General features: G+C 36.8%; 1 protein-coding gene across 1 annotated transcript in view; it reads left to right on the top strand.

Moving 5' to 3' along the window:
* The window catches only part of INSC (INSC spindle orientation adaptor protein), a 116006-nt gene extending 91016 nt beyond the window's left edge, over nucleotides 1–24990 (top strand). The window contains exons 8-13 of the mRNA XM_033062783.1: nucleotides 8185–8356; nucleotides 10536–10714; nucleotides 20782–20848; nucleotides 22313–22468; nucleotides 23117–23193; nucleotides 24519–24990. Coding sequence (XP_032918674.1) covers nucleotides 8185–8356; nucleotides 10536–10714; nucleotides 20782–20848; nucleotides 22313–22468; nucleotides 23117–23193; nucleotides 24519–24647 — 780 coding nt within the window. The 3' untranslated portion in view covers nucleotides 24648–24990. The remainder of the gene's footprint in view (nucleotides 1–8184; nucleotides 8357–10535; nucleotides 10715–20781; nucleotides 20849–22312; nucleotides 22469–23116; nucleotides 23194–24518) is intronic.
* The last annotated feature ends 1227 nt before the right edge of the window (nucleotides 24991–26217 follow it).

Genomic DNA, 26217 nt, shown 5'->3' with positions numbered 1-26217 from the left:
ACATCCCCTGCATTTTTCTAAGAATAAGAAAGCTGGTTTATGGATTAGGGACAATATTAGAAAAACAGGCAGTGACTGGGTGACAGAATCAGAACAGTATCTGGGATTTTCCTAAACAACATATTTGTTTTCCCAGATCTGTACAGCTAAAATAAGGCAAATTGGAGTTTTATCTTTGTCATAATATAAGAGTTCCACATCTATCTATCCAAAGTACCTGGAGAAGATCCTGGGCTGTTGAAGCAGGAATCTGCTCACTAGGCAAATTCAATTTCAGTCAGTTCTGACCTGTTTTTCTGATGGGAGATCAGCTTACAAAAATAATCTGATTTGGAAATATGATTTGAAATGCAGATTGTAACTTCCCCTGTTTCAAAGTGCAGTATGGTACTTATCCTTGGATTTTCATATGTTGGAAGAACAATCTCTATTTATAGTGTTACAACATTTGTGGTTTTGTTCCTCCTAGTTCAAATACTAGCTTAACTTTAAATGCTTGTGTTTGTTATCCTTCATAAGAGTAGTTCTTTATGTTGAGACCTGTTAAAGCAGCAAAGAATATTGAGTAGAAGAAAATTCAAAATTCAGTTTGTAAAAGTATTCAATTTTCTCAGGGCCTTAGGATTGTCCTTTTTCCTTCTAATATAGAACCAATGTAGCAACTGTATTTGACCATAGAGCAGCACTGGAAGGTGCTAATGGAGAGAAAAACATCTGAGATCACTTTACCTGATGACTCCTAGTAGACCTCTGACTGCTCATAAAGATTGTATGTGAACAGCTGATCTTAAACTTGAATTTCTCAGGCTTAAAGCAATTCTGAAATTATTTTATTGCCACTGCAGTCATAGACATAAATCAATGTTTGTAGGAGACCCAAGGAGATTTACCCAACTGTCAGGAGAGGAATCTTATGATCAAATAACTTGGGTCTGCTGTAGCCAATAAAGTTCTATCAATTTTCACCAGATGAAAACTGCCCCTTTTCCACTTTTTTTGCATTTTTTGTTTAAATAAGGGTAGCAATTTCCTCTGTTGTTATTACAACATGAATGGACTCTTATTGGGTTGCTCACTAAAAGTTTTATAGCTAAAGTACTGTGAGTGTTTTCATTATAAATGGGTATCATAAAACTCTATAACTTGCTTGTAAAAATTCCCTGCCAATAAAAATCTGGCACATCCAAGTTTGGTTCTGGAGCTAATTTATTTAAAATAATTTATTAAAATAATTGAACAGCCATTGTGAAGTAATGAATGTAGCAAACAATTCTATTAACACCTGGTGCCTCATAGCACTGTTCTTAAAAGCAACCAAAATTTTGGGAAGAGAAATATGAGTAAAGCACTGAGTCAGTTTTGGCATCTATGTGAATTTAGATATAAAAGCATTTTCTGACCAAGTTACTGTGTATATTTAATACATTACATTATAGAAATATTATACTATTATTGTGCATTTAATTAGTGTACATATGATTCAAATAGTCCAGAAACCTTGCATTTTAGTGAGTGGCTATCTTTTAGGCTAAACTGACTGATATCATTGAAATGAGAAATGTTTATAGGAAAATTGTTTGCATAAGGATCTTTTTCTTAAATGTGTTTGCAAAAATCTCATATTTAAAATAAGTGTACAAAAAAGCCCAACATCCTATGCATGTCCATTGCTCTCTTTCTCTACCTCTCTTAGGTAACTGCTTTCTTTTGTGGTGTTTCCACTGTCATAATTTGAGAATAAAGTAGGGTTCTATTTGTGTGCCTGTCATGATATAATGGTATACCCCTGGTCAAGAATTTTAATTCAATGAGAGAAGTTGTATGTGAAATTACAGGAACGATAACAACAGGGATTATTAAACTTTTAAATTAAATCTACAGCATAATTAAGGTTTCAAATTTTTGACTTGAACAAATCCTGAATTCTAGTAGAAAGATTATCAGATAGTTTTCCTGAGAGAGGAAAGACATTATGAAGAGTTAGATTAGGTGATAATGAGGGGCTGTGACCTCCATGCTGCTCTTTTTGGATAGAGACCCTTTCTCATTATCCTACTAGAATAAGAGGATCTCAAAAAATGCGTTGTGAATGAGATTTTTTTTTTCTCATGAAGAGCTACACAATGAGACACTTGAAAATAAAAACCATGGTGTCACACCTAAACCTAAACAATACGAAGTAATCAAATAAGTTGAAAGAGTGTCCTTGTTTTTAAATGCCAGATACCAGGTGTTGGAGAATATATCCTCACACCGTGAAGTGTCTGTGACATTATTTATTTAAAAGTAGATGACTGGAACATGGTTTTTTCAGGGAGAACATCTCATTTTCTGGAGTGCCCTGCTACACATAACCTGGAGCCCCTGTTTGTTTATAGGAGTAGTTGAGGAGGGTGTTTTTCCTTTTCTCAGACTATGATCCCCCAGGGTAAATAAAAATGAGGGCTATGTGGAAATGACTAACGTATGGTCTTTCCTTAATTCAGACTTCAGGTCTCAGTATCTTGTTCAGCATTCTTGTACACCACTTGACAGTTCCTCTCATCTTTTTGACAAGTAATTTTTTGGGCCTGTGTGGCTTCATTTTAATGGATTTCAGACCCCAAAATATAATGTATAAAGCCTTATCCATTATTTAAAAGAAACAAGCATGTACTTTCTGGAATTTGTAATGCAGATGCAGGTACCAAGAAAACCCTACAAATAGGAATAGATTCTTGCAGTTTAAAAACAAGCCAGTGTATCCAGCCCTCAAAAATGTAGGGCACAAGAACCTGAGAAACATTTGGTGTCATGTGTCACATACCTTCAATAATTTAATCTTTATCATATGTGAGCATAAATAGTTGTTTTTATTATTACAGGGTTCTGACTCTCCAGGTAACATAGTCATTACTGAGATTGTTTGACAGACTAGGAGAAAGAAAATGTAACAAATGTCAAATACAAGGGTTATTGCAAATGTTTTGGTTTTTTTTTTTTTAATAACCCCAAACTCCTGTGCTCATTTGTGACCAGTGGTTTTCCCACTGTTTTATCAATGCACCCCAATTCTGTGAACACCTACCTGCACCACAGATGACTTACCATAACTGCAAGTAAATTCTTTTGCAGTCTCCTCTCCTGCCATTTGTAGCCTTTCAGTGTTTATCCTGTAGAAATGGAGGGATATCACATTGGAGCAGTAGATCAGGAAAGCTGAGTTTATCCTTGGGTGTTTCACTTACATTTGTGGAGAGTGGTTTGAAACAATGAAAACTGTGATTTATGGGAGGGGGAATATGTGAATAAGGCTAGGCTACTAGCAGTGCACCACCTACTTTCTTTTATCAATCACAAAAATACTTTAAAAGACTGTCTTACCCTTTATATTAGTCCTCAATACTGGGGGAGTTCAAAGCCAGGTATTCTCTTATCCTTGGGGCAAAGACAAGAGAGAAGTCTGGATATTGACCTAACTGATTTTGTCCAACCTTTCTGTAAAATGACTTATTCTCTATTATCTCGTTGACAACCATTTGTACTTTTTATCTGCAACAAGCTTAGATCATCTCTGAGTGCCAAGGAACATGAATTCTGAGGTGTAGAGCTACTTCCTCTTGGTTTCATAGGGAGAAAGGGCTTGCAGAGGATTTATCTTTTGACTCCTAGATTGTCCAGAGTAAGGAACTTACTTCATGTCGCTCTCCACTTTGTTTCTCCCTGCAAAAATGATGTAAGGTTGCTACTCAAGCATCGCTGCATTTAATGCATCCTTCAAGCTGATACAGCTAAATTCTTTTCTGCCACATAACAATATTCCTAGATCAACTTTACCCTTCTTGATGGATAAATGTCAGAGCAAATACCTCTTCATCAGCTTGACCACATCTGAAGGAGGGAAGTTTTAAAGAGAAGCTGTAGTCAAAGTTGTTGTAAACCAAAGCACAACTCACTGCCAGTTTAGATACAAAGCTAAAGTTGCTGACCGAAGTTTTGAAACTGCTGAGTTGGGGATTGTTCAACTTCTATTCAGCCCCACACTATTCTGTGGTTTACACAACAGGGCTTATAAAATAGGTGCTATGCCCAGTGTTGTACAGCATTAATTATAAAAATCATTGCAGTTTTGGTCAATGGTCACTTGCCATGGAATTGTTGCAGTAGTTTGGATTATTTGGGATTATATTTGGGGATGTTTTAATGGTATCACGTTGTTGCTATACAATCTCATTCAATTCCATTACTCAGTAACAAGTCATCAAAATAACAGTATATGGGTTGTGCTGGATGAATACAATAATCTTCCCTTCCTGCCTTCTTTCTCAGTTACTTTCTTCCTCATCCTGTAAATTTTGATATGTTTGGGTTTTTACCCACCTTTATATATTTGATTTGCCCTGCTAATGTTCATGTTTTCACCTACATAGTTAACCTGTCCTAGCTTCAGGTAGGAGGTGCTATTACACAGGATGGGTGAAAGGATAGAAGACACACAGCTCTGATCTGTCAGTTCTTGACTGTTTGGTGCAGCCTCTGCTTTTGAAATTCTCCTCTGGGAAGGCTGAGATTGTTTAAGGGGTGATCCCCTTTGTGATATTATTTCCACATTTGCTGCCTTACCTCTGGATCTCAACATCTCCATTTTATTCTTCTGTAAAATGGCTTTGAAGTCTTTTGGTTCTTCTTACCAGAAGTACCCTGATTTAGGTTGATAGTGTTATCCATGGATTTGACAGTGGGAAATCAGCTGACAGAAGCCTGTAAGACTTTCCAGTCTCACTAAATGACTCTGGAGATCAATTCAGAGAAGGCAAAAAAATGTTTTTACCAAAATTTTACTAATAGATAGGGATCATCTGAGCATTAAGTGAGCAAACAGGAATGGTAGGGAAAGTCATGCTATGCGAAAAGGCTTTCAGCAGCATTTTATACAAATGAACATAGACATTACTAAAAGGAAGGTGTGGGTCTTGGGTCCCAGAGTGACATGGAAAAACTGCCTTAAACCCCCTTGTAGAAAGCAGAGAGTTAAGATTGCTGTTGTGAGTAATATTTCAAATCACTAAGTCATTAATGCTATTCATCCCAAGCTCTGGATTGGCATCTTTAACAGATGCCTAATTTTATTTAATATTTTGAAGAGGAAGGACAGGTTTACTGAAGAAAGAAGACTGTTGCCCCAGACCTCATTCATTCCTGCTGTAGAAAAAAGAAATAATTTCCTTTCAGAAAACTTGATCTATGCAGTAACATGGTCACACATTTATTTTGTCACTTGGATTAAGTTTCTACAACAGGGCTATGCTCAAAAGGATGTAAGTTCCTGGCATTGTTCCAGTTATCAATACTGAAATATTAGTGATCAAGCGTTTACTGAACGCCATTCCTCAAATGCAGGGGCTCCACAGCATCTTGTTGCATTCATGGAATTCATTTGTTTGCATTATCTGGCTAACTGGTTCTTTTGTATTGCCAAGGTGATGAACAGATTTGACATTTAGCTGATTACTTCACCAAAATTAAACAGAAAACAGGGCAGCCATCCAAAGTTCCTTTCAGTGTGAAACCTAATTATAAAAATGCTTTGAGCAGCAATTTCTTTTTGGATGTTAAAGTGCTTTTATTAGATTGTTCCCCTGTCATTTTAAAATTTATTGCTAGACACTTATAAATGGGGTTGCCTGCTGAAGTAGAATTATTTTATTTTCTATATTTAAGATGGGAGGAAAAAGTGTATGGAGCAAATTTTAGGCTGAATTTGTTTGTATTTTACATGTTTCTGAAAAGGAAGGAGAATAACTCGTGCTGGCTTTCCTAGACCCAAAATATGTAATTCATCTTGGTGTTGAATAAAATCGTATCTGCTTTTTTTTAATTCACAGTTCAGCAACTCCCAATTTCCAAAAACTATTACTTAGCAAATAATGAAATTAAATATGGGATTTAAAATTTGAATATAGCTCTGTATTGTTAGAAGCTTCTATTAATAATGTAGATTTACACAATTAGTGGTGATAGAAAAATCTAACCATGTAATTGTACCTGTCTTTCATAAGCCATTACTGTTCTCAAACAGCATAAAAGTACTCTTAAGTCATTTGTCAAGGTCATTGAATATTAGTTGGCCAAGTGAATTTTAACCAGTAAATTTAGAGCTGAAGACTGAAGCAGATCTTAGAAGAAGTTTCTTGTGAAGTATTTTTTGAATGTCTTGGAATATGTTTAACTTTTTATACTGCCTGTTGTTATTAATATCCTTTGGACCCCAGACAAGGTGTGATCTGGGGAGATTTCAAGGTGACAAAATTGTGGGGTTTTGCATATGATATTGTCTAGCACACTTTGGGCACTAAATCATCTTGTGAGGACATAGATTAATTCTTGACACTGAGATCTATTAATATACCTTGAAGCCCAGTGAATTATGTGAATCTGCTGTTTCAAGCTGTAGAATTCTGCCATAACTAGGAGGAAATATTTTGCTGTAGGTAGATTAATGTTGAAAGCTTGTCAAGAAAAAGTTTAACATTGAAAATTTATTCTTTCTCTTTTTGCGAGTAGTAGAGCTTCTACAATAAATACCATTTGTGATCTGAGGAAAAATAGAGATATAATTTCTTTTATATTTATCTGTGTTATGAGAGTTTTAATTATATAGTCGATTCCCTATTAAAAACTGCATCCCAGTGAATAATCTTACAGAGGGTAATTTTTACTCCTATCTCTGAGAGCTTTTCTTATAAAACACAGTAACTATCAGTGCTTATCAAATAATTTAATTCATGCCCATTGCAGGACAAGTAATTAAGATAACTCAACATTCTGTATTAATAAATAACAAAAATGAGATAAGAGATTTGCTAAATACCCTTTTTTAAAATAATGGGTAGGGCTTAACATGGATGTTGTGAGGAGGCTTTGAGTTGACAGAGAAGGCAGAGCTAAGAGTGGGTGTACAACGCAAATGTGGGTTTGTTTTTGGTTTGAGTGTTGAAGTTGATTTCAGTACTAAGCCTTCTTAACTCCTCTTTGTATCTCTAAAGTGTCCAGAGCTGGGGGTGTTTAGCCTGAAGAAAAGGAGGCTCAGGGGTGGGAGTTGGTGTCTTCTCCCAGACCACCAGCAACCGGACAAGAGGAATTACCAAATGGCCTCAAGCTGCCCCAGGGAAGGGGCAGGCTGGACATCAGGAAAATTGTTTCATGTCAAGCTTTATAATGTGCTGCCCAAGGGAGGTGGTGCAGCCACCATGATGGACACAGCACTGTGTGCCCTCTCTGCTTGACCAGGTGGTGTTCAGTCACAGGCTGGACTCAGTGGTCTTGGAGGGCTTTTACCTCCTAAATGATCTTCTGTTCTAACTACTTGCTTGTCAACGTGATAAGTTGTTCAGGGCTATGTCAAATGGGGAGAAACACATGGCTGTTAATTTGAAAGTTCACAGATTATGCCCCTGTGCACAGAGAACACTCCTTTGCTGTGTTTTGTTGCTAACAATGATCCCAATGGATGTGCACTGTTGCTGTATTCCTTTGTGCCAGTGGGTCTCCTGTAACTTAAACCAATGTAAGTGTATATGATCTATCTGCCTGAACTGTGTAAGAACACTTCCAGTGTTCACCTAAAGTAGTTTCTCATTTTGAGGGTTGCCTTTGAAGTAAGCAAGGGATGTGTGGACCTTTAGTGTAAGCGCTGTGCAAACTCATCGGGAACAGCTTGGCCAGGGTCATCTCAACAGTATTCTTTTTGATCCTGTGTTGGCTTTGTGACAATTTCAGGGAAAAGTGGCAAAAAAATAATAATAATAAAAAAAAAGGTCTGTTTAGAGCTTAGTGCACACTCAGGTTTGCATCTTGTAGTAGAGCTCAAATGAGGCATAGCAACAATTAACATTTGATTATCAGAGCTTATTTTTGGATTCATGTTTAATTCTAGATGTCCATCAGAAAAGACTGTTGGACCAAAACTGATTTCACAGAAATATTAAGAGAGAAGGAGCTGCAAGACTTTTGGCAGGACAACAAACTCCTGTGATGAACTCATTTGTATTTGCTAAACTGAAACTTCCTGTGACACAAAGTTTAAGTTATTTTTGAAAATTCAGTAGTTTAGTCACTGCCAAAAAAAGACAAATGGAAATCTGTCTTTGGTTGCAAAAGTGCTTCCTACAGTATTTCTAACTCCTACCTGTTATTTCTCCATAGGTTGATGGGATATTATGCCTGGCTGACATCCTCACTGACACCAGCCATTCTGAGGCTACTCATGCAGAAGCAGCAGCGGTAATTGCCCAGATCACATCTCCACATCTCACCTTCACTCAGCATCTCAGCAGCTTTCTGGAAAATATGGAAGAAATTGTGACAGCACTTGTCAGTAAGTTTTCTACAGGACTTCTGAGTCCAGTTAAAATAACAGGTTAAATTATTTCTTTCATTAGAAAAATGCCTTATATAATGTTTCCCATACTTCCCTTAACAGATAAAATAACAATTTTAAATTCTGAACCAGAGAATTCTGCAATTACATAATATTTTTTAGTCCAGGGCACATGTGAATAGAATTTATGCATATTTGTAAAAATAATATCTCTGTGAAAATTACCTTAAGAGCCTCAGGAAAGACTCAGCAAAGCATCTTCTTGTTTGATTTTTGTCTGTAAAAGAGGAATATTGAGTGCTACTAACCCTTATGCCTTTTGTATTTTCCACACTTTCTAGAATTCAAGCTCACCATGACATCTGCATTTGTATGATAATTCAGAGGAAAAGTAGTGTCATATAATCTATGGGTGTTGTTACAAGAAAATAAAAGGTCTTTCTTGTCTAGGGCCCTGATCCATGGTAAAATGAGACAAAGGTAACAGCAAGGCTTTCCTTAACCTGGGTCAGTGAGGATACTTTAGGAAAATAAGATGATATTTCTTATTGCTTTCTAAAGAGAGGAATATTTTATTTCTGGTACTGTGCTCCCTCCCTCTCAAATACCAGAAGCTTTCATTCAAGCATTCTTTTCTCTCTAGTCTAGAAATTCAGTTTCCCAGAGCTCCATGTCAGAATGCACTGTTTGGGTTTTCTACTTTGATTTCTCATGTATAATAGATCAGTACATTTGGATTTTTTTCTAATGAACCCAGTGGTTGCAGTTAAACTGCAGCACTTCAATTTGAATCTGTGTTTTTCTGTGTGTGTGCTTTTTAATTTTTTTAATTTTTTTAATTTTTTTTTAATTTAAAGAATTAAAAAAAGAGTAATATCAGTGCTTGAGGATTCTGTGGTGGTCAGCATTATCTGAGATGTATTTAGGCATTTTTCAATAAGTCCAAACAGAACTAGTGATGCAGAAATCAAGGGAACAATTTATTCCTGATATCCAGCAACAAATGGAGAAGCTTGTACCTGACACTACCCTGAATCCAGTGGGTGGAATTAACCTGTGCTGAGCTTGGTTCTGTTGTAGCATCTGACCTGATTTGTTTCAGACTATTTTATGGGTTATTTTAGTGTACCACAGTCAAGGGCCAACCTGAACAGGTTATCCAGAATGTATTACCTGGTGGATCATTTCCTCAGTTGTTGCTGTTATAAGTTCCACAGGAATTTTAGTGGTATATATTCTGCCCAAGAAATGTAAATGTTAAAAATAGAACATGTATAACTTTGCAAGAGCCGTTTCAGTAATCACACACCACTTTCCTTGTAATATTTATAACCCAGTAATTGAATTACTGTAATATGTTTAATTTTTAAACCATGCAGAAATCCCATTACCAGGTGATTCACATCTTAGTTAAAGTACATATGTACAAGGGATTAAAAGGTAGCTGTCTCTTCAGCACTTCTTATTGAAGTTGAAAAATATGCAAGATGATTTCTGACTACAGAGAATCAGATTTAGAGATAAGCAGCATGTATATGGACCTTGTCCTAAAGAAGAGGATGGAATTATTCTCATATGGGTCATTTACTGTTAGCTTTCTGCCTCCTGCATTTAATTTTATTTAGTTATATCAAGCTTTATTTGAACAGCATGCAGTGAAATATTCTCAGTGGAATGGTATACTAGGTAGAGCATATCGTTCATCAGAGGTTTTAGTGAGGTGGGTGTTGGTCTCTTCTTCCAAGTAACACGTGATAGAACAAGAGTAAATGGCTTCAGGTTGTGCCAGGGGAGTTTTAGATTGGATATTAGGAAAAATTACTTCATGGAAAGGATCATTAAGTGCTGGAAAACTCTGCCCAGGGAAGTGGTTGAGTCGCCATCCCTGGAGGTATTTAAAGGCTGTGTTGATGTGGCACTTGGGCACATGCTTTAGTGGTGGACTTGGCAGTGATGGGTTTGGTTGGAGCTGATGATCTTAGAAGTCCTTTCCACCCTAAACTGTTTTATGATGTTACATAATTGAAAATTTTTTGTTTCCTTTTTTAATCTCCATGTTTATGAACTTGATATTGGCTAATAAGATTACTATTGCAAATTGCAGATGCTTTAATATTGCCTTTAAATGCTGCAAGGAAGGAATGACTTTTATTCATCTTATTTTCTTCATTCCTAGAACTGTGCCAAGAAGCCTCATCAGCTGAAGTTTTCCTGCTGGCTTCAGCAGCTCTTGCCAATATTACTTTCTTTGATACCATGGCTTGTGAAATATTGCTTCAGTTAAATGCAATAAAGATTCTCCTAGCAGCGTGCTCAGATAAACACATAGTGGATACTCCATATTCCCGGGATCAGGTGAGGAATTTCTCTGCAAGCCACTGTCACATTTGTGTAAAAGCCAAAAGACTTCAGCACTGGGTCTGTTTAGACATAGCCAAACCTAAGTTTGTTTCATATATTCCTTTCTTGGTTCTTTTGAATATATCCTTCTTTCTTTATCTGCTTTATCTGCTTCAGTTCCTTCTTTCTTTTTTTGTTTCTTTTTTTTTCTTTTAATGAGGATTATAAAATACGACAGCTTTAATCCTTTGATCTGATTTTTTAAAATAAAGAAGTTGCAGTTCCTGTTGGTTCCTATGCAGTTCTACTATCTAAGGTAGTAGAATTTATTGTAGTGGAATCTCTGTCTTTGGAGGCATTTGAAACTTGACTAGACAGAGCCCTGAGGCAAAGGTATATAGGGAGTCCAAATATACATCTGTCAGTTCCAAGATGAACTAGCTCCAAAAGCTGAATAAGGATCTGATCCCCAGCCCATTGACGTCCGTGGGCTTTGGACCAAGTCCTGTCTGCCTGGTAGATGGTTTGCAAATTATTTTTGGCAAATACTGCTCATATTCTTTTGTCTTTCTCTTTCCTTCTCGTCACTATTTTATTTATTTATTTTTTTTTTTACATAAAGGGACACAGAATACTAAAGGCCTATGCTAATGAACAGGTGGATTATGGTAGGCTTGGGATCCTCACTGCCACAGAAGGCTTTTTTTAACCTTAACCATGAGTCAGGCCTTGGAGATTAAGGCCCAGTGGACCCTAGAAACTGAATATTGGTGTTCTAGAGGGGTGACTAGTGTTGTTTTAGTTTATAGTAATAGCACTTACTATTTTTCTCAGGACTGTGTATAAAAAGAATTAAGCCATAATTACTACAGTGAGTGCTCTTCAGGCAAAGTCTGAGATATCAGCTGCGGAGTTGACATGGCTGTATATTGTTATACATGTACTATCCTTCACATTGGTTTTTTTTTTTATACCTCCTGTTTATTCCTTCTCTCATAGTTTTGATTTCCTTATTTCTTTATACCCTTATCTGAATTCTGCTGTCAGCTGAGTTTGCAGTTTGCTCTGTGGGTAGCACAGCAAGCACCTTCTTTTGAGGAAGGTAGATATTGAAAGAAATACGTATGACGTTTTTTAGGTGACAGGCTAGTTCCAACCTGCAAGTTCATCCCACTAGCTAGATGAACAGCAAACTGAATGGCTTCCTTCCAAGAACTGAGGAGATTTCATCCCACATAACCCCTTACCTCCCTTCCCAGAATGAGAAACGAGAGCAGCAAGGGTGATGTTCTTTGGCATGCAGCAGCAAACTTCTGAGCTGACTCTTTGGCTCCTGCAGCAATGGGAAGTATAAAATCCCACCTTGGGGTCTTCTACTGAGCACTGAATGGCCACGTGGAATCTGGGTGCTGCTCATCTTGTCCTTAAGAACTGCCAGTCAAGCAGTTTTGGTAATGTGAAAACCTTAAGAAAAGTCCTCCTTCACATTCCTGAACAAGTGTGTGTTTGACTGAATTGCTCCCCTTGTTTCAATCTTGCATTTGGGGGTGGTGTCTGCCAATTACAGCAGACTCATGGAATATTTTGCCTTTTAATTTGCTCTGTGCCAAGTTGCAATGAGGAAAATACACTCAACTAAAAAGAAAAACAGCACAACAATACTGTATTTTATAATGGTGTCATAAATTACGATTTTGGCTTTTGACAGGAAATCCTTTTAGGTAAGTAATGTAGTCAATATCTTTTCCCAGTATATAAAATATGATGTCTCAGGCAGTAGAAATTTGCTAGGAAGATGTACATTAAAGATGAGTAGGTTTGAAAATTTTTTGATTCAAGATCTTATTTTGGATTATGCAACAAATGTGAAATGTATTTTCATGGACTGATGTCCATTCTGAATGATCAAGTCATCTTGCCTAGTGAAAAAAGTGATTTAGAATTTATTTATACTAAAGGTTAAACCATGAAACAAAATAAGAAGATTCATAACTGATACAAAATATGGTCTGAATATTATAAGTTGTATAAAAGAGCCCCTCAAACTTAAATGCTCTGTTTTTCCTACAAAACTTTAATTTAAGTAACACAACTAATTGAAAGCTACCTAATATTTTTAAATATATTGCTACTTTAGCATTTATGCTGATTTAAGAATATTCTATTTTGGTTGACTGAAGTGTGCTTTCCTGTAAGCCAAAACTGGGAGGAAGACAGCTGAAATGCAGGGAAGGAACAGTGAACTTTGTTTTCCTTTGTGCCATTTTATCTCATCTTAAATTTGCACTTCTATACAGGACATAGAATTATTATTAGTTCTTTTATACAGGACATTGACTTATTATTTGTTATCACCTTCTGGGATGGTACAAATAAATAACATTCTGCTCAGGAGTTCGATATTGGATAGATTGTGTACTGGCTGCAAAAAATATTTTACTACTCAAGCACCTTTAAAACTGTTCTTCCTTTTGTCTTCTGGAAAGTTTTTTTTGTCGAAATGTTAAATAACCTTTCCTGTCTTTGTTATCCAAAACCCAACCTCTTTCTTCTTTCATTTCCCAAGTAGTGTTAGATTAGGTCAGGAAGGAAATCTAGAACTGAGATCTGGGCTTTCTGATAAACAGGATTATCACTGCCCGTTTTATAGAAGCATGTGACTGCTTCTATAGCCAGCAACATGATACTGAAATTCCTTAGTTTTGTAAGAAAATACATTGTATAAGAACAGTCATAAAGCACTATTTTCCAGATTCCTTAGTCCCCGGTTTTGAGTCAAAATGGATATGAATGTCCCATGTTCTGTTTCTTTCTGCAGGTAGTTGTTTTCTGAAAAGCAGGTAAAAAGCATCAACATATCCTTTCAGAAGGGTCCATTCCTAAATTCAGCAGTGTAGTATATGCAGTCTTAATGAAGAGCAAGATCTGTCAGAAGAGGGGTTTAGCCAAACCCCTTATCATTCAGGATCTTCTTGACTTTAGCCATCACCTTAGCCATCCACATGGAAAAACATGAAATATGTATGTTTGGGCACAGTATGTTTATGTAGAATAAAATTTTTCTCTCTGCATTCCCACTTGTCTCTACAGTGTTGCTAGTATTCTCACCTTACCTGTGAAGTTGTGGAGGTATAGCCTAACACCTTCTGATCTTCTCTTATTTAGGCAGACAAAGAATTAATGTGCAGTGAACACATCCATTTTCAAGTGGTTATCCCTAGGTCTAAAATCAGTGAATTATGTGTCAGAACAGTTTGAGGTGGAGAAAAGCTCTTAAGATAGAAGGAAAAAATTGGAAATGGTTGCTGGTTTTTTTTTTTTCTTGGTGTTTGGGAGATGCTGGTGGTTTTGACACTGAGATCTTCTGTTTCATTTAAGATTTTAAATCCTTAATACCATTCTTCCTCTAGGTTCCACATTCTTTTCTCTGCTCTTCACCTATTTTTCCTTAGCAGGCATTTTTGTTTGCTTTTACTGTCCTTCCTCACTTTTTTTCCCCCTTGATTGAAGATTGTACTACCAAAAGGAGATTAGAGACAGGTGCTACTTTTATATAAAGAAGTTTTGAATTTTAAATGTTGTTGAACCCCAGTGAAAGACTTTGAGAGTAATGCTTTTAATGAGTACTAACAATTCTTTTAGATTTCTTTTGAAAATCCCTGTCTGTAGGAAAGAAATTTGCAGTACTACTTCTCAACCTGAGTTTCTTGAATACTGGGAGGTTTAGTAACAAAGCTTTTATGTGTGGACAAGGCCATAAAAATGTTTTTGCCCTGTTTTCTTGCACAGGTCTCTGTTAATATCCATCTCTGACATTAGCATGGTCACTAGATATGTGCCTGGAATTCCCTTCCCTCTGAGAGGCCTGACTGTGCGCTGTCTATACCAACCACAGTGTACATTAAAACTGTGGCATCCTTTCCAGCATTGACTGGATCACACTGAGAAAACATGATTTCAGCTAATACAGCTAGAAACAGAACTGATAAATTTAAAAATTAAGTTATTTTCAGAAGCTTAAGAAATCAAGAAAGAAACACCACTGGTAGTACCAGATAAAAAAAATGAAAATTAGGCCAAAGTCACCTGACTATCTGAATTTTAACTGCCCCATTACAGTTAGTTTCCTATGTAAAGTTGTAATAATTTTCCTGATGTGTTTTTTTTCTTTTTAACTGCTTATCTCTGTCTTTTCATGCACATGTGACCAGACATTTGCACTGTTACAAATAACAGTACTGACTGGGTTTATATGGTCAATGTTATGGGTTGTTGTATTTCAGGGCTCCAAAACTGGCTGTCTAAAACACTAAAATTTTGAGACAAAATTCTTGCTTAGTTACAATTCTGCCTTTCATATTTTAGATTCTTTGGGGGATAAAACAATGTGCTCCCACATGCAAAGCAAGGGGTTCAGTTGGAAGAATAAAATCTCAGCTCAGGTGAAAAGCTGATTTGTGTTAAAAGGCTAATTTGTGCTCTGCTCTGGGGAGATCAGATCTCTTAGGTGCCTTTGGCTGGTTGAGCCTGTCTCAAAACATAGGAAGCTTTTCAATGTCTTGAAGAAAGTCTGAGAAATAGGTTTTTAACCTGAAATACAGAAAACTGTGGCCACTAGCTCAATCACTCCTTTAGTTATATGCCCTGGTTTATGGGAAGTGTATTTTCACATTGTGACCCAGGGTGCATGTCCTACATGCTCCTTTACAACAAATAATGTGAGAACCTGGCTATCCTGCCTATTCCTTATCTAGATTAGTCAGCAATAGGAAGTTAAGTAAATAAAAATGTGGTAAAGAATTCCTTCAGTTTCCTACAGCTTTACTCTCTGTTGCTCTGCCTCACCATTCAAAAAAACCTGTTCTCTGGCACAGTCTCAGACTAAGCCTAGACTTTGCAAGCAGATCCTGTCTCCAGCTACTCTTATTATTTTTGGGGGATGTTAGCTTCTTCTGCTCATCTAGGTGTATTTATTTTCTGTTTTCTAGAAGAAAAACTAAATTCCCAAACACAAAAATGGCTTTCAGAAGCAATTGGAGTTATTTTCGATTTTCAAGCAATATAAGGTCCCAGAGAGAATCCAGAGATTTCTTACTGAACTTTTTTCAATGTCTTGAAAGGTTTTTTTCTACCTCAGCTTGCTGTAATGCCTGTTCTTGATGCCTGCTAAATGCACTCTTTTGCTGTCTCCCTGTGGATGCATCTTGAATTGTGACATTCAGATGATTTTAATTACCTTCAGAAACAGAGACTCTGTCTTGCTTCCGAGTAGTTTTCCTAGTGTCACTTTGTTTCTGAAGATGACTATCTGGAACTTTGCAGACACACTATGATTTATGCTTATGTCATTTATTTGAAGTAATTACAAAATGCCCTTATAATATGTACAAAAATTAATATTACTTAGCGATGAATCAACCTTAAAGGAGTAATTAACTAAGAGAATTAGCAATTCCATATTGATCTACTTTGCCACTCTATTAAATTACTTGCTAATTCTTATTTTGAGCTTGTGTCTTTCTTTTTATGTCAGGCCTGTTAATGAAAGCCTCCTGAGCAGTGTGCCTTTATTATCAATAAAGGTATATTAGCACCACACCTTCCATCTCCGTAGATCCTTCCCCCTCCCACAAATGAGGTGAGGGACCCTCAGTTGTGGGAGATATTGGCCCTTTAGCAGGCTAAAATGTGTGCTCTCATCCTCCAAATCCTTTGGCATCTTTCTTCCTTAGTAGTTGGTTTCCAAATAAAGGGAAAAACTTTCTTAAATCTCCCACTAAGGAAAAGTTTTCAGAGAAGCCTTTTGTTTCTTAAGTGTTTTCTAATTTTGAATCTCTTAGATAAATACACATTTACACTCTCAGTGTATCTTATTTTATAGCAAAGCATTTGCATCTGGTTTTTACTTTGGCAACAAAAATTCAGTACCTTTGTAAACTGGTATTAGTAACTACATATTTTAGCAAAAACAGTATCCAAGGTGACTGTTGTTTAAATGAAATTATTTTAAAGATTGTAATTAACCATGGTTTCTCAAATTTAAAATGCTCTTGACAACTGAAATTCCTACAGTTCAGGGCAAAGCAGACTACAGAACTTAAAAGGAAGGTTCACCATACATAAATTCAATATGTGTGAAAGTCTGAGGCATGAAAGGAAACTATGTGGAAATAGAAACAAATTTTAAGTTATTAAATATATATATACATTCTATATATATAATATATATATATATTCTATATATAAAAATATATATAGAATAACCAAAAAAGATCAACACTTCCAATTTTATAATAATGTATAATATTGTCACTAGAGATGTATCTGTGTTAAATATCTGTTTACTTATTTTGCTTATAAAAATAGAGATTTTTGATTGGATTTCAGATTAATTTCCAGGGCAACTGCAAGCTAGATGATGCTTAACAAGATGATGCTGTACTGGCATTTGAAAAATATGAAATATCACCATTATTTTCAAAGTTTATTTATTAAATAGGGAAATTTTCCATGGGCCTTAACGCACCATTAAATGTCCCTGTATACTCCGTTTGCCAACAAACCATTTGAACCTTCAAAGCTTCTTGATTTTGGGTGTGTTTTTTTTGAGTTCTGAAAGTGACCTACTCTAGTCTCTGACTCTTGTGAAAAATCTTACTACTCCCAGTGAAAACTCTGCATATTGATATTTTGCTAAGTTGGTGCCCCTTCAAAAGGTGCTAAGGCATGAGCTGGTCTGAGAATTCCTTTGCTGACGTTTTGTCTTTTCCCATGTCTCACTACCCCGTGGTTTAGGTGTGTGGGGCTGAGCACACCGTAGCAGGGGCTGAGCACACCGAGCAGGCAGGTGTTGAACCCTGCAGGGCTGTTCCTCTGCTTGTTTTTAGCAGTGCCACTCGTCACACTGACCTGCATCATCCATCCAGCTTCCCTCTGATCCAAATAAACGTCTCAGGCCTTCCAGGACCTGAGGGAGACAACAGGGGGGATGGAGAAGGACTTTTTACAAGGGCATGCAGAGACAAGGCAAGGGGAATGGCCACAAACTGAAAGAGAACAGGTTTGGATTAGATATTGGGGAAAAATTCTTTGCTGTGAGGGAGGTGAGGCACTGGCACAGAGAAGCTGTGGATGTCCCATCCCTGGAAGTGTCCAATGCCAGGCTGGATGGAGCTCTGAGCAGCCTGATCAAGTGGGAAGTGTCTCTACCTATGGCAGGGATTGGAATTAGATGATCTCTGAGGTCTGTTCCAACCCAAGCTGTTCCATGATTCTATGCTGATTATTTGTTGAGCAAGTGCATTTTTCTGTGGTCTTCATTAGTACAGTGGATTTAGGGCTGCCAGTTCACAAACTGCAGCCACCAGGTTTAGCAGACTCCTGCTCTAGTGAGACACCTGCAATTTTGGATGGATTTGGATAGCAGAGAAAGGAGTGTGAACCAGCCCATGTCAGTCTGTTGGACAGCACTGCTAAAACACAGATATGGGAAATGCATGGGTTAAGATCCACCTCCAAAGCACATCTGCTTACAGAGATACAGGTGCTGGGGTAGGGAATTATGCTGGATTCCCTGGCGAAATTTGCTTTATAGCATATCTACAAATCCCACAGGTCAAAAATTGGTGTGTGGCTTCAGCACATTCCTTCTTCATGGTAGGAAGGCAATGGCAGATAACCAAAAGTCATGTATCCTGTCCTCAGGATGTCTTCTTTCTTACATTTTGAGCTGACCACAAGTTCATTGCATGGCTTAGGAGTCCAAAAAAATTGCAAGAATCATAAATTGTGTCAGGTGCCAGTACTTTGTAATCAAGGAGTGTTCTCCAGGATCAATTACTTGAGCAATTAATGAAATTGATATTAAAGATTGCAGCTGAACAGTAGAGATTCCGTATTAATACCTTCAAGCCTTTAGTTATTTCAAAGTAATTTCATTTCTGAAAGAGGCTTTGTTATCTATTCTTTTCCAGTAATTTTCACCTACAGAATGAGGCTTAGGCAGTAATTTTTGTCTGGATCTGTTTGTGTGCTCCATGTCTCACTATAACATCTGAACTGGTTTGCTGATTCAACAGGACTTTGTAGTTCTTTTTGAAACTGCCTAAGGCTTTATGAAATTTGGAGCCAGATAATGGGAAAGGAAGCAAAAATAAAGACTGCAGTGAAAGCCTCTGTATCATTAGACAAAAAGAAAAAACAAAATCTAGTGGGAGAGAACCTAGTGGAAAACATCTATTTATGTTTTTTGATCAACTATAAATCCAAAAGAGATGAGACTTCTTCAATACCAGTGCTCAAAGAAGTGTTACTTTCTGAGGCAAATTGAGTCTACATTTGTTTGTAGTTTCCTCCAGAGAGTTCATCCTTAATAGGAAAGTTCCTTGAACTTTGGTTTGTGTTACAGAGGAAATTTTCATTTAAGTTGCATGAACTTTAAAATAGGAAAATTTAGGGGAAATAGAGTATTTAAAGTCAACTCTTTATTCTGCTTGCTTAATATATTTTTATCTTATCCTATTTGTTACATGTTTTACATCACAGGAAAGGAATTTTCTTGGGAAAGAAAAATCTATCCATTTGTAGTGAGCTAATCTATGGCTTAACTACCATTCGAGTCCTACTAAGATTTAAAAAGTTAGTATAGGTAGAACTTGATAGTCATTAATCATAAGAGTCTTTTTTTCACTCCTCTGGATAGGGCTGCATACAAACCCTTCAGAGTAGTCCATAAATATTCCAAAATACAGGGGCCATATAATCAACACAAAGGAAGTATAACTGTAACCTCAAATAATTTTTTGGTGTCAAAAGATGCACACAAACTATTTTTATGTATCAAAATACTTATTAGACAAAATAACTTGAAGCAGTGGAATAATTGGCATGTATTCAAATTGTGGTTAATTGAATTCTTCATCTGTGGCTTAGAGAGCCACATGGGGTACAGATTCTGCACAGAGGAAGCAATTTTCATTAACGGGATATAATTTAGAATGAGAAAACATATACACTCTGCCTGCAACACAGTTAATAATTAATATGGAATAAATACATAGACATACACCAAGTTACCATATTTCTACCTGTCACTCTGTAGAGTTTCAGCAACTCATTTGCATGCTAAGTAAGTATATTTATTCAGAGAGATGACACTGTAACACTACCTTCAAAAGTGGAAGACCTTTATGTCACAGCATCGGAAATGAGTCATCCTTGTTTTTAAAATGGCAAAGTGAGATCAGAATGGTGATTTGATCTCATGTCTCCTTGCATCTAAGAAGTTTGCTGGTCTCTGAACTGACACTGTACTGTTAAAAAGCTGATAACCAGTTCCAAAACTGACCATTATTTTTGAGGCTGGTCGGTTTTCCTGAATTAGATTAAATTTGAAACCTGTTAAGAAAGAATATTGTTTCTGTTTTGCATTCTGATTATCTCTAGCATTTATTATTTGGTCTCTCACATATGCTGTTAATATTGGGATGTGTCTGCATGCAAAAAGCCAACTCTTTGGAGGATTGAGAAGAATGTCTTGCAGGATGTGTGAGAAAGATATCAATGAAGGCAATGGCTGACTGAAAGCCAGCAGCACCACAAGGTTCAGTCTCTGTCAGTGGCTTGCTGCATCACTTTAAGCAAGTTGAGTTACATCTAATCTCAAAAACAGTTAAAGCTATTTGGGATAAGAAATTCTGTAAATCAAGATCTCAGAATGGGCTTGTGCACATATCAACACAGAATGTGTTGGTACAAAGCCTAACCATGGTCATTTTCCTCTGGAAAGGTATAAATGGAATTTTAAGTCCAGTTGCTTTTGAGATAGTGCCTTGACATGCACACAATTTTTGACTTCAAGAAAACTGAAAAACACTCCTTAAACGTTCCCTTGACTCAAAGCTCAAAACTCCAAATCTCTTACAAGGATTTCTTAGCACTTCACCTGAACCAATTCAGTGTAATGACAGCACTCCTGAATATTTGCTGTATTTCTGCCATATTTATTTTATGAATCACAATGATATTTAATATTGTTGAATTGTAGGACTAGACTTCATATTTCCCTTTCCATTTGACAACAGGTGGTAACAATATTGGCAAACATGTCTGTGTTGGACCAGTGTGCTTCAGAAATCATTCAAGGAAATGGTATGTATTTTAACTGAATTATGGTTTTTATTTATTTATGGAGAGTCTGAGTGGATGGGGATGTAGTTCTTACAAGCTAAAGAAGAAAGGCTTCACTAATAAAGGTTCATTTTGCATCCTATCTCTGCTGGATATTGCACATTGCTGCAGGGTGGAATATCTTTTCATTTGTGGCCACGTTGCTGGTGTTGTCTGTCTGTGACTTACTCCTAGATGCAAAGCAAAGTAGTAAAATGTGTTTCAGCAACCTGTACTGTGGTAATACAGGTAAAATTGTGGTAAAATATAAATGCCTTATTAATGCACCTACAAGCAAATTCAAGGCCAAGCAATACAATAAGATGGGTACCTTTTTTTTCATTTTCTTTTTTCTAACTCATGGTAGACACTGCAGTGGATTGTCAGGGACAATGACACCAAGTAAAATTTGTGTATACACTCTGTCCTGGAATTTCACAGGAAGCATTTGCCCCCTGGCTTTTGAGAGAGGTTGACACTCATCCTGTGTGCAAAATGGTTTTTTGTGTCTGCCTAATGTTATAATAAGCAAGTGCAACATTCTCAGAATGGTCTTTGAATGCTGGAGAATTTAGGTACGTTCTTCTTAACTCTGACGTTTTTGTATGTTGATTGATTATTATCTAGCTGCATGGCTCTGATGATAATTCTCTAAATTATTTATGCAAATGTACTAACAGTTAAAATCCTCTGATGCTACCTGATGTAATCTGAATGCCTAATAGCATATGGAGTCTAATAGCACATAATTGTCTTTACACTTAAAATAATCTAGAAAAAAGAAATCATGTTTTTTTTTGTGGTGCTACAAGAAGAATATCAACTCCTACAGGCAACAATAAATTAATGAAACCACTTCAACATGGATGACATTGTCTCTTCTGGAGTGAAGAGGTAGTCATGCAGTAAACATCAAGAAACAGGATTTCATAATTTCCTTCATTAAAGTATTCCTCATCCTAAAATACCCTTAAACAGTTTGAGAAGGAAACTTTTAAAGACTTACTTAAAAATATGTAAACAAAAGAAAATTGCTTTAATTGAGAGTGAAACTTCATTTAGGGACCTGAAATATATCACTACAGGTTTTTCAGGTAGTGATTACCTTCAGGTTAATTTAGAAGCAAATAAAGAATTGCATCTGGTTGACTGAAATAAATTAGTGAAATTTAAAATGCTGACTTTTAGAGGAGGAAAGAGTTAGTGCATTTTCCAGTTCCAGAAGTTCTGTCACCCCAGGACATTAGTGAAGACAAAGTTATGCATAGATCAGAAGTGCCTGGGTGCTGATGTCAAAATTGCAGCCTACATTGAAATATTCTCCATGCCCTTCTTGGGCAGTGGCTGGTCTGTATTAACCCAGCTTTCCTTTTCCCTTTACTTTTTTGCACTGAGTTTTTTTATTTTGTTGGAGAGCGGATAATGACGGCTCTTGTGTTCTTGTAGGTGTTCAACTTTTAATGGAGATGCTGTCTGAAAAATCCTCCTCAGGAAATGCTGCAGAAGTTGCAGCTTGTGAGCGAGTGCAGCAGAAATCTGCAGTTACCCTGGCACGGCTCAGCCGAGACCCCGAGGTGGCAGACGCAGCCGTAAAACTCAGCTGTAAGCATGTGGCTCCTGCTTAATGAGAGAGGGAGCAACTGCCAGTCTTGGAGAAGCTCTTTTTAATTTTTAGCCTCACTTGGCAAACTTTATGAAAGATATTCCCTGTAGAGTGTGTCCAGAGGATGACTGAGGAGATGGAGCTAAATGAACCTCTGGCTGGTTTCCCAGAGGAACCTGAGGTGCAGCATCCACTCAACACGTAGCTGTGCCTTACTGTGCCAACTGACACTGCTGCCTCCTCCATCCCTTGACGGAAACCCTCGTGCAGGATCTGTCAGGGCACAGGAAACTGGGACCCCTGCAGGTCCAGATGTGATGGATCCAATGGGAGGGAGCGTGTTCTTTGGGTAGGAGTTTTTTAAGGGTGTGTGGGAGGATTGGTAGGGAAGAAATGGAGGTCACAATTTCCACTCTGAAACTGCAGCAGCAAGTAAACCAAATTTTTTTTGTTTATGCTTTACAACTATTAATTATGAGTGCTCTGAACTGCATAGCTCCATGGAAAGTCCCTTAAGTGTTTGCATATCATCTTTGCATCAGAGATCATATCTACTAAAAAAAAGATAAACATGATGCATCTAAAAAATATCGCAAAAGAAGTTGTTTTTCTAAATTATTTCTCCTGCTACTCTTTTGTGCACTCAGGTATTCCTCGCCTGATTAAACTTTGCAGATCACCAACAGAAAGGAATAACAGTGATTCTGTTTTAGTGGCATGTCTGGTATGTACATTTTTATTTTCCTTTCATGCTTATACTGGAAAATTAAGGAAAAAACCATCCCTTCAGATTTCAAAATGCATAAGTATTGCAGTAATGTTTTAAATTCATGTCAGGGTCTCTTGCTTTTCCCCTTAAGCATAATCCTGTACACTGTCAATTATTTATCCTTGGATTGAAGATTTAAACACATAAGGAAAAATGGCTTCATCTTCACATTCCAATTCCTTGGAATACTTTGGAATTTGAGGATTCATTAATTCCTAAATTCCATTTTGTTGGTTTTGTGTTCATTCAAATTAGCCTTGCATCATGGGGGTAGCAGCCCTTTATCTGCACTAACACATATATGAAAACATTTATGTAAAGTATCCAAAACGGGGAAAAGATATTTCTTGCTTCCACTCCACTCCAATTTTTTGTTCTATTTCTGTCACCAAGACAATATAGTGCCCAACAAGGAGTGGGCAACAGAATGTTAACACTTTCTCTGTTCAGGAGCGCGATCCCATCTGCTGGCCCTGCGCTGCATGGACTGTGAGCCAAATGCCAGAGCTGAATGATTTCACTGAGCATTCTGTGAAAGGGCTCTGGGCATGGGTGATCTAGGGTTGGAGCACAAGCTCTGGTGAATGGAGACTGAAGAATATTGTTTGACACTGCTTTATGATATTAATGTTATTTGAAATGTAAAAGTAAGGCAGGCTCGGTTATTGCAGCTTGTTCATTTAAGCAGATCTCATTCAGGATGAAGAAAGTATAAATGTGAGTGTAGAAAATGCTGTGATTATTCTTCCTGCATGCCGAGAAGACTCGTTAATCTTGTGTGGTTGGAGCAGAGACCACAGAGCAATGGCAGCAAACCAGACTATGATTTTTCTGTCTCATTGAAGTTGTGGCTGCACATTCCTTGAATCCATGCCTATTGCTTGAGACGTTACCTACCTCTGCTTCTCCTGATATTTTAGTAATTGCCTGAAGATGTTTTCTGAGAAAAATGTTGCAAAAATATTGTCCTTGAGACATAAGCTGCTTCAAGCTCTGATTAGTATTGTTACTGAGGGCTTGTACTGTACTTAGACCTGCTGCTCAGGTCTGAAAGTAATGTGCTCCAAAATAATTGTCATTTATTTAATAACCCTGCATGAGGTAAGATTCATCTGACAGATGAAGACAATAAGGAGAGATTACCCAGGCAGCAGAATTCCTCGACCTGCACAGTTCAGTTTTGGGTTGTGGCTGTTATTTAGGTCTACTATAATGGATTCCTGCAGTGAAGACTTTGCCAAGCCTGTCTGCATTGCAATGATGCTGTTGTGTTTTTCTAGGCAGCCTTGCGGAGACTAGCAGTCATGAGTCCTGATGCACTGGAAGAGTCAGATTTTCAGCAGCTGGTAAAGCCCAGACTCGTGGATTCTTTTCTGCTATGCACAAATATGGAAGAGAGCTTTGTATAAATGGGAGCCAAAAACCTTTGAACAAGAACAAACATGATAGGTGTCCAGCAAGATAACACACGTACAATTTTATTTTGGTTTAGTCCTACTGTTATTTATGACTTATTTATTCTAAACCCATGGACATGTGGTTTGTCAGAGAAAAGGAATAGAATGAGAAAACTTGTTGCTGTGGTTTGTAAAGGTAATTTTTTATTTCATTTTCCTGCCAAGACACACAAGATTTTATCATTGCCATCTAACAAAATGCTTTGTTTAATGTAGTTGAATTAAGGTAATGAAGCCAAGAATTTGTTGCTCTGATGTTAAATGCTTCTAATGATGTTTTATCACTGATATTTTTCTATAGTTAGGACATTTTGTAGGTTTTTTAATAAATGTTTTAGGCTCATCTGTATTAGGAGAAAAACAATCTTAAAAGCTGCAATTATATATTTTGAAATGAAAGAGATGTTACAGTCTGTGTGTATTTTTTAATAGAATTATGTAATTGAGAGAAAAATTTCCCAAAAATTGCTCAGATTCTGGCTTCAAATGATGAATTCTTATGCTGTATAAAGATGTGCTCCATTAAAGGACAAAAACTAACAGAAAGCTCTTTATTTTCATTGACTGAAATTTTCTAAAGAAATTAATAGAATTCTAGAAAAATCTTTGATGGAGTGCATGTTTTATCTCATAATGTGAGATTTTCCACCTATGATTTAAAATAATTACACTGTGATAACTTTCTCTCCTTTCCAAGTCTTACAAGAACTGGAAGTGCTAATGTCCAGAGATGTTTTTAACATTCAAGCTATGGTTTTTCTGAAGAGTTGTTCACACCTATGCTAAATAATCTGAAGAGTTTAATTAACTTGAATTTTCATTTTTCTTGTTAGCTAACAAGTCCTGTATTTTCAAAACTTAAATGGGACTCTTAGGAGCTCTGGAAGTTGAGAAATGGATGATGACTTAATAACAGATGTGATTTTGAAATTGACTTTTTTTCATGAACATTCATCTTAATTCTTGCTTTTACTTTTCATTCACAAACCACATCTATTGAAAATTACTCAATCAGCAAAATCTTGGTAGTGGTTTTTTTACAAAGAACTCTGTAGGTTATGAAAAAAGATGTAATTTTTTTCTTCATGGTTCCCAAACATTGCTTTGGATCATTTTATGATCAGTAACTTCAGGGTACTAGGATATCTGCCAAATCCCCCCACATTCCTTCCTTACTGTACTTTGTAGATATCTTAAGCACCTTAATTCATTAGTGTTTCTTTAGTGTTATGTGGTGTTTAGATGAAAGGCACCAGGAAATTTGAAGCTGTGGTTTCCTTCCACATTTTCTGTATATGAGAAATCTCTCCTGCTTCAAGCAGTGAGACAATGGTGGATACATTTTTCTCCCTTGATTGTATGGGTTAAGAAGTCTCTGCCTTAATGTCTTTCTTGTGAGCTCTTCATTTAATGAACTCTATCTTGACTGCGTTTTAAATCTTACAAAACACACAATGTCATGAGCAGCTATTCAAAGAAAAGTGTTGAATCAGATGTTCTAGTAAGTACAGAGATGAATTCT

This window comes from Catharus ustulatus, chromosome 6 (genome assembly GCF_009819885.2).
Source record: "Catharus ustulatus isolate bCatUst1 chromosome 6, bCatUst1.pri.v2, whole genome shotgun sequence".
Lineage (NCBI taxonomy): Eukaryota > Metazoa > Chordata > Aves > Passeriformes > Turdidae > Catharus > Catharus ustulatus.
Note: the sequence above shows the minus strand (reverse complement) of the source record. Positions and strands in the feature narration are given on the sequence as shown.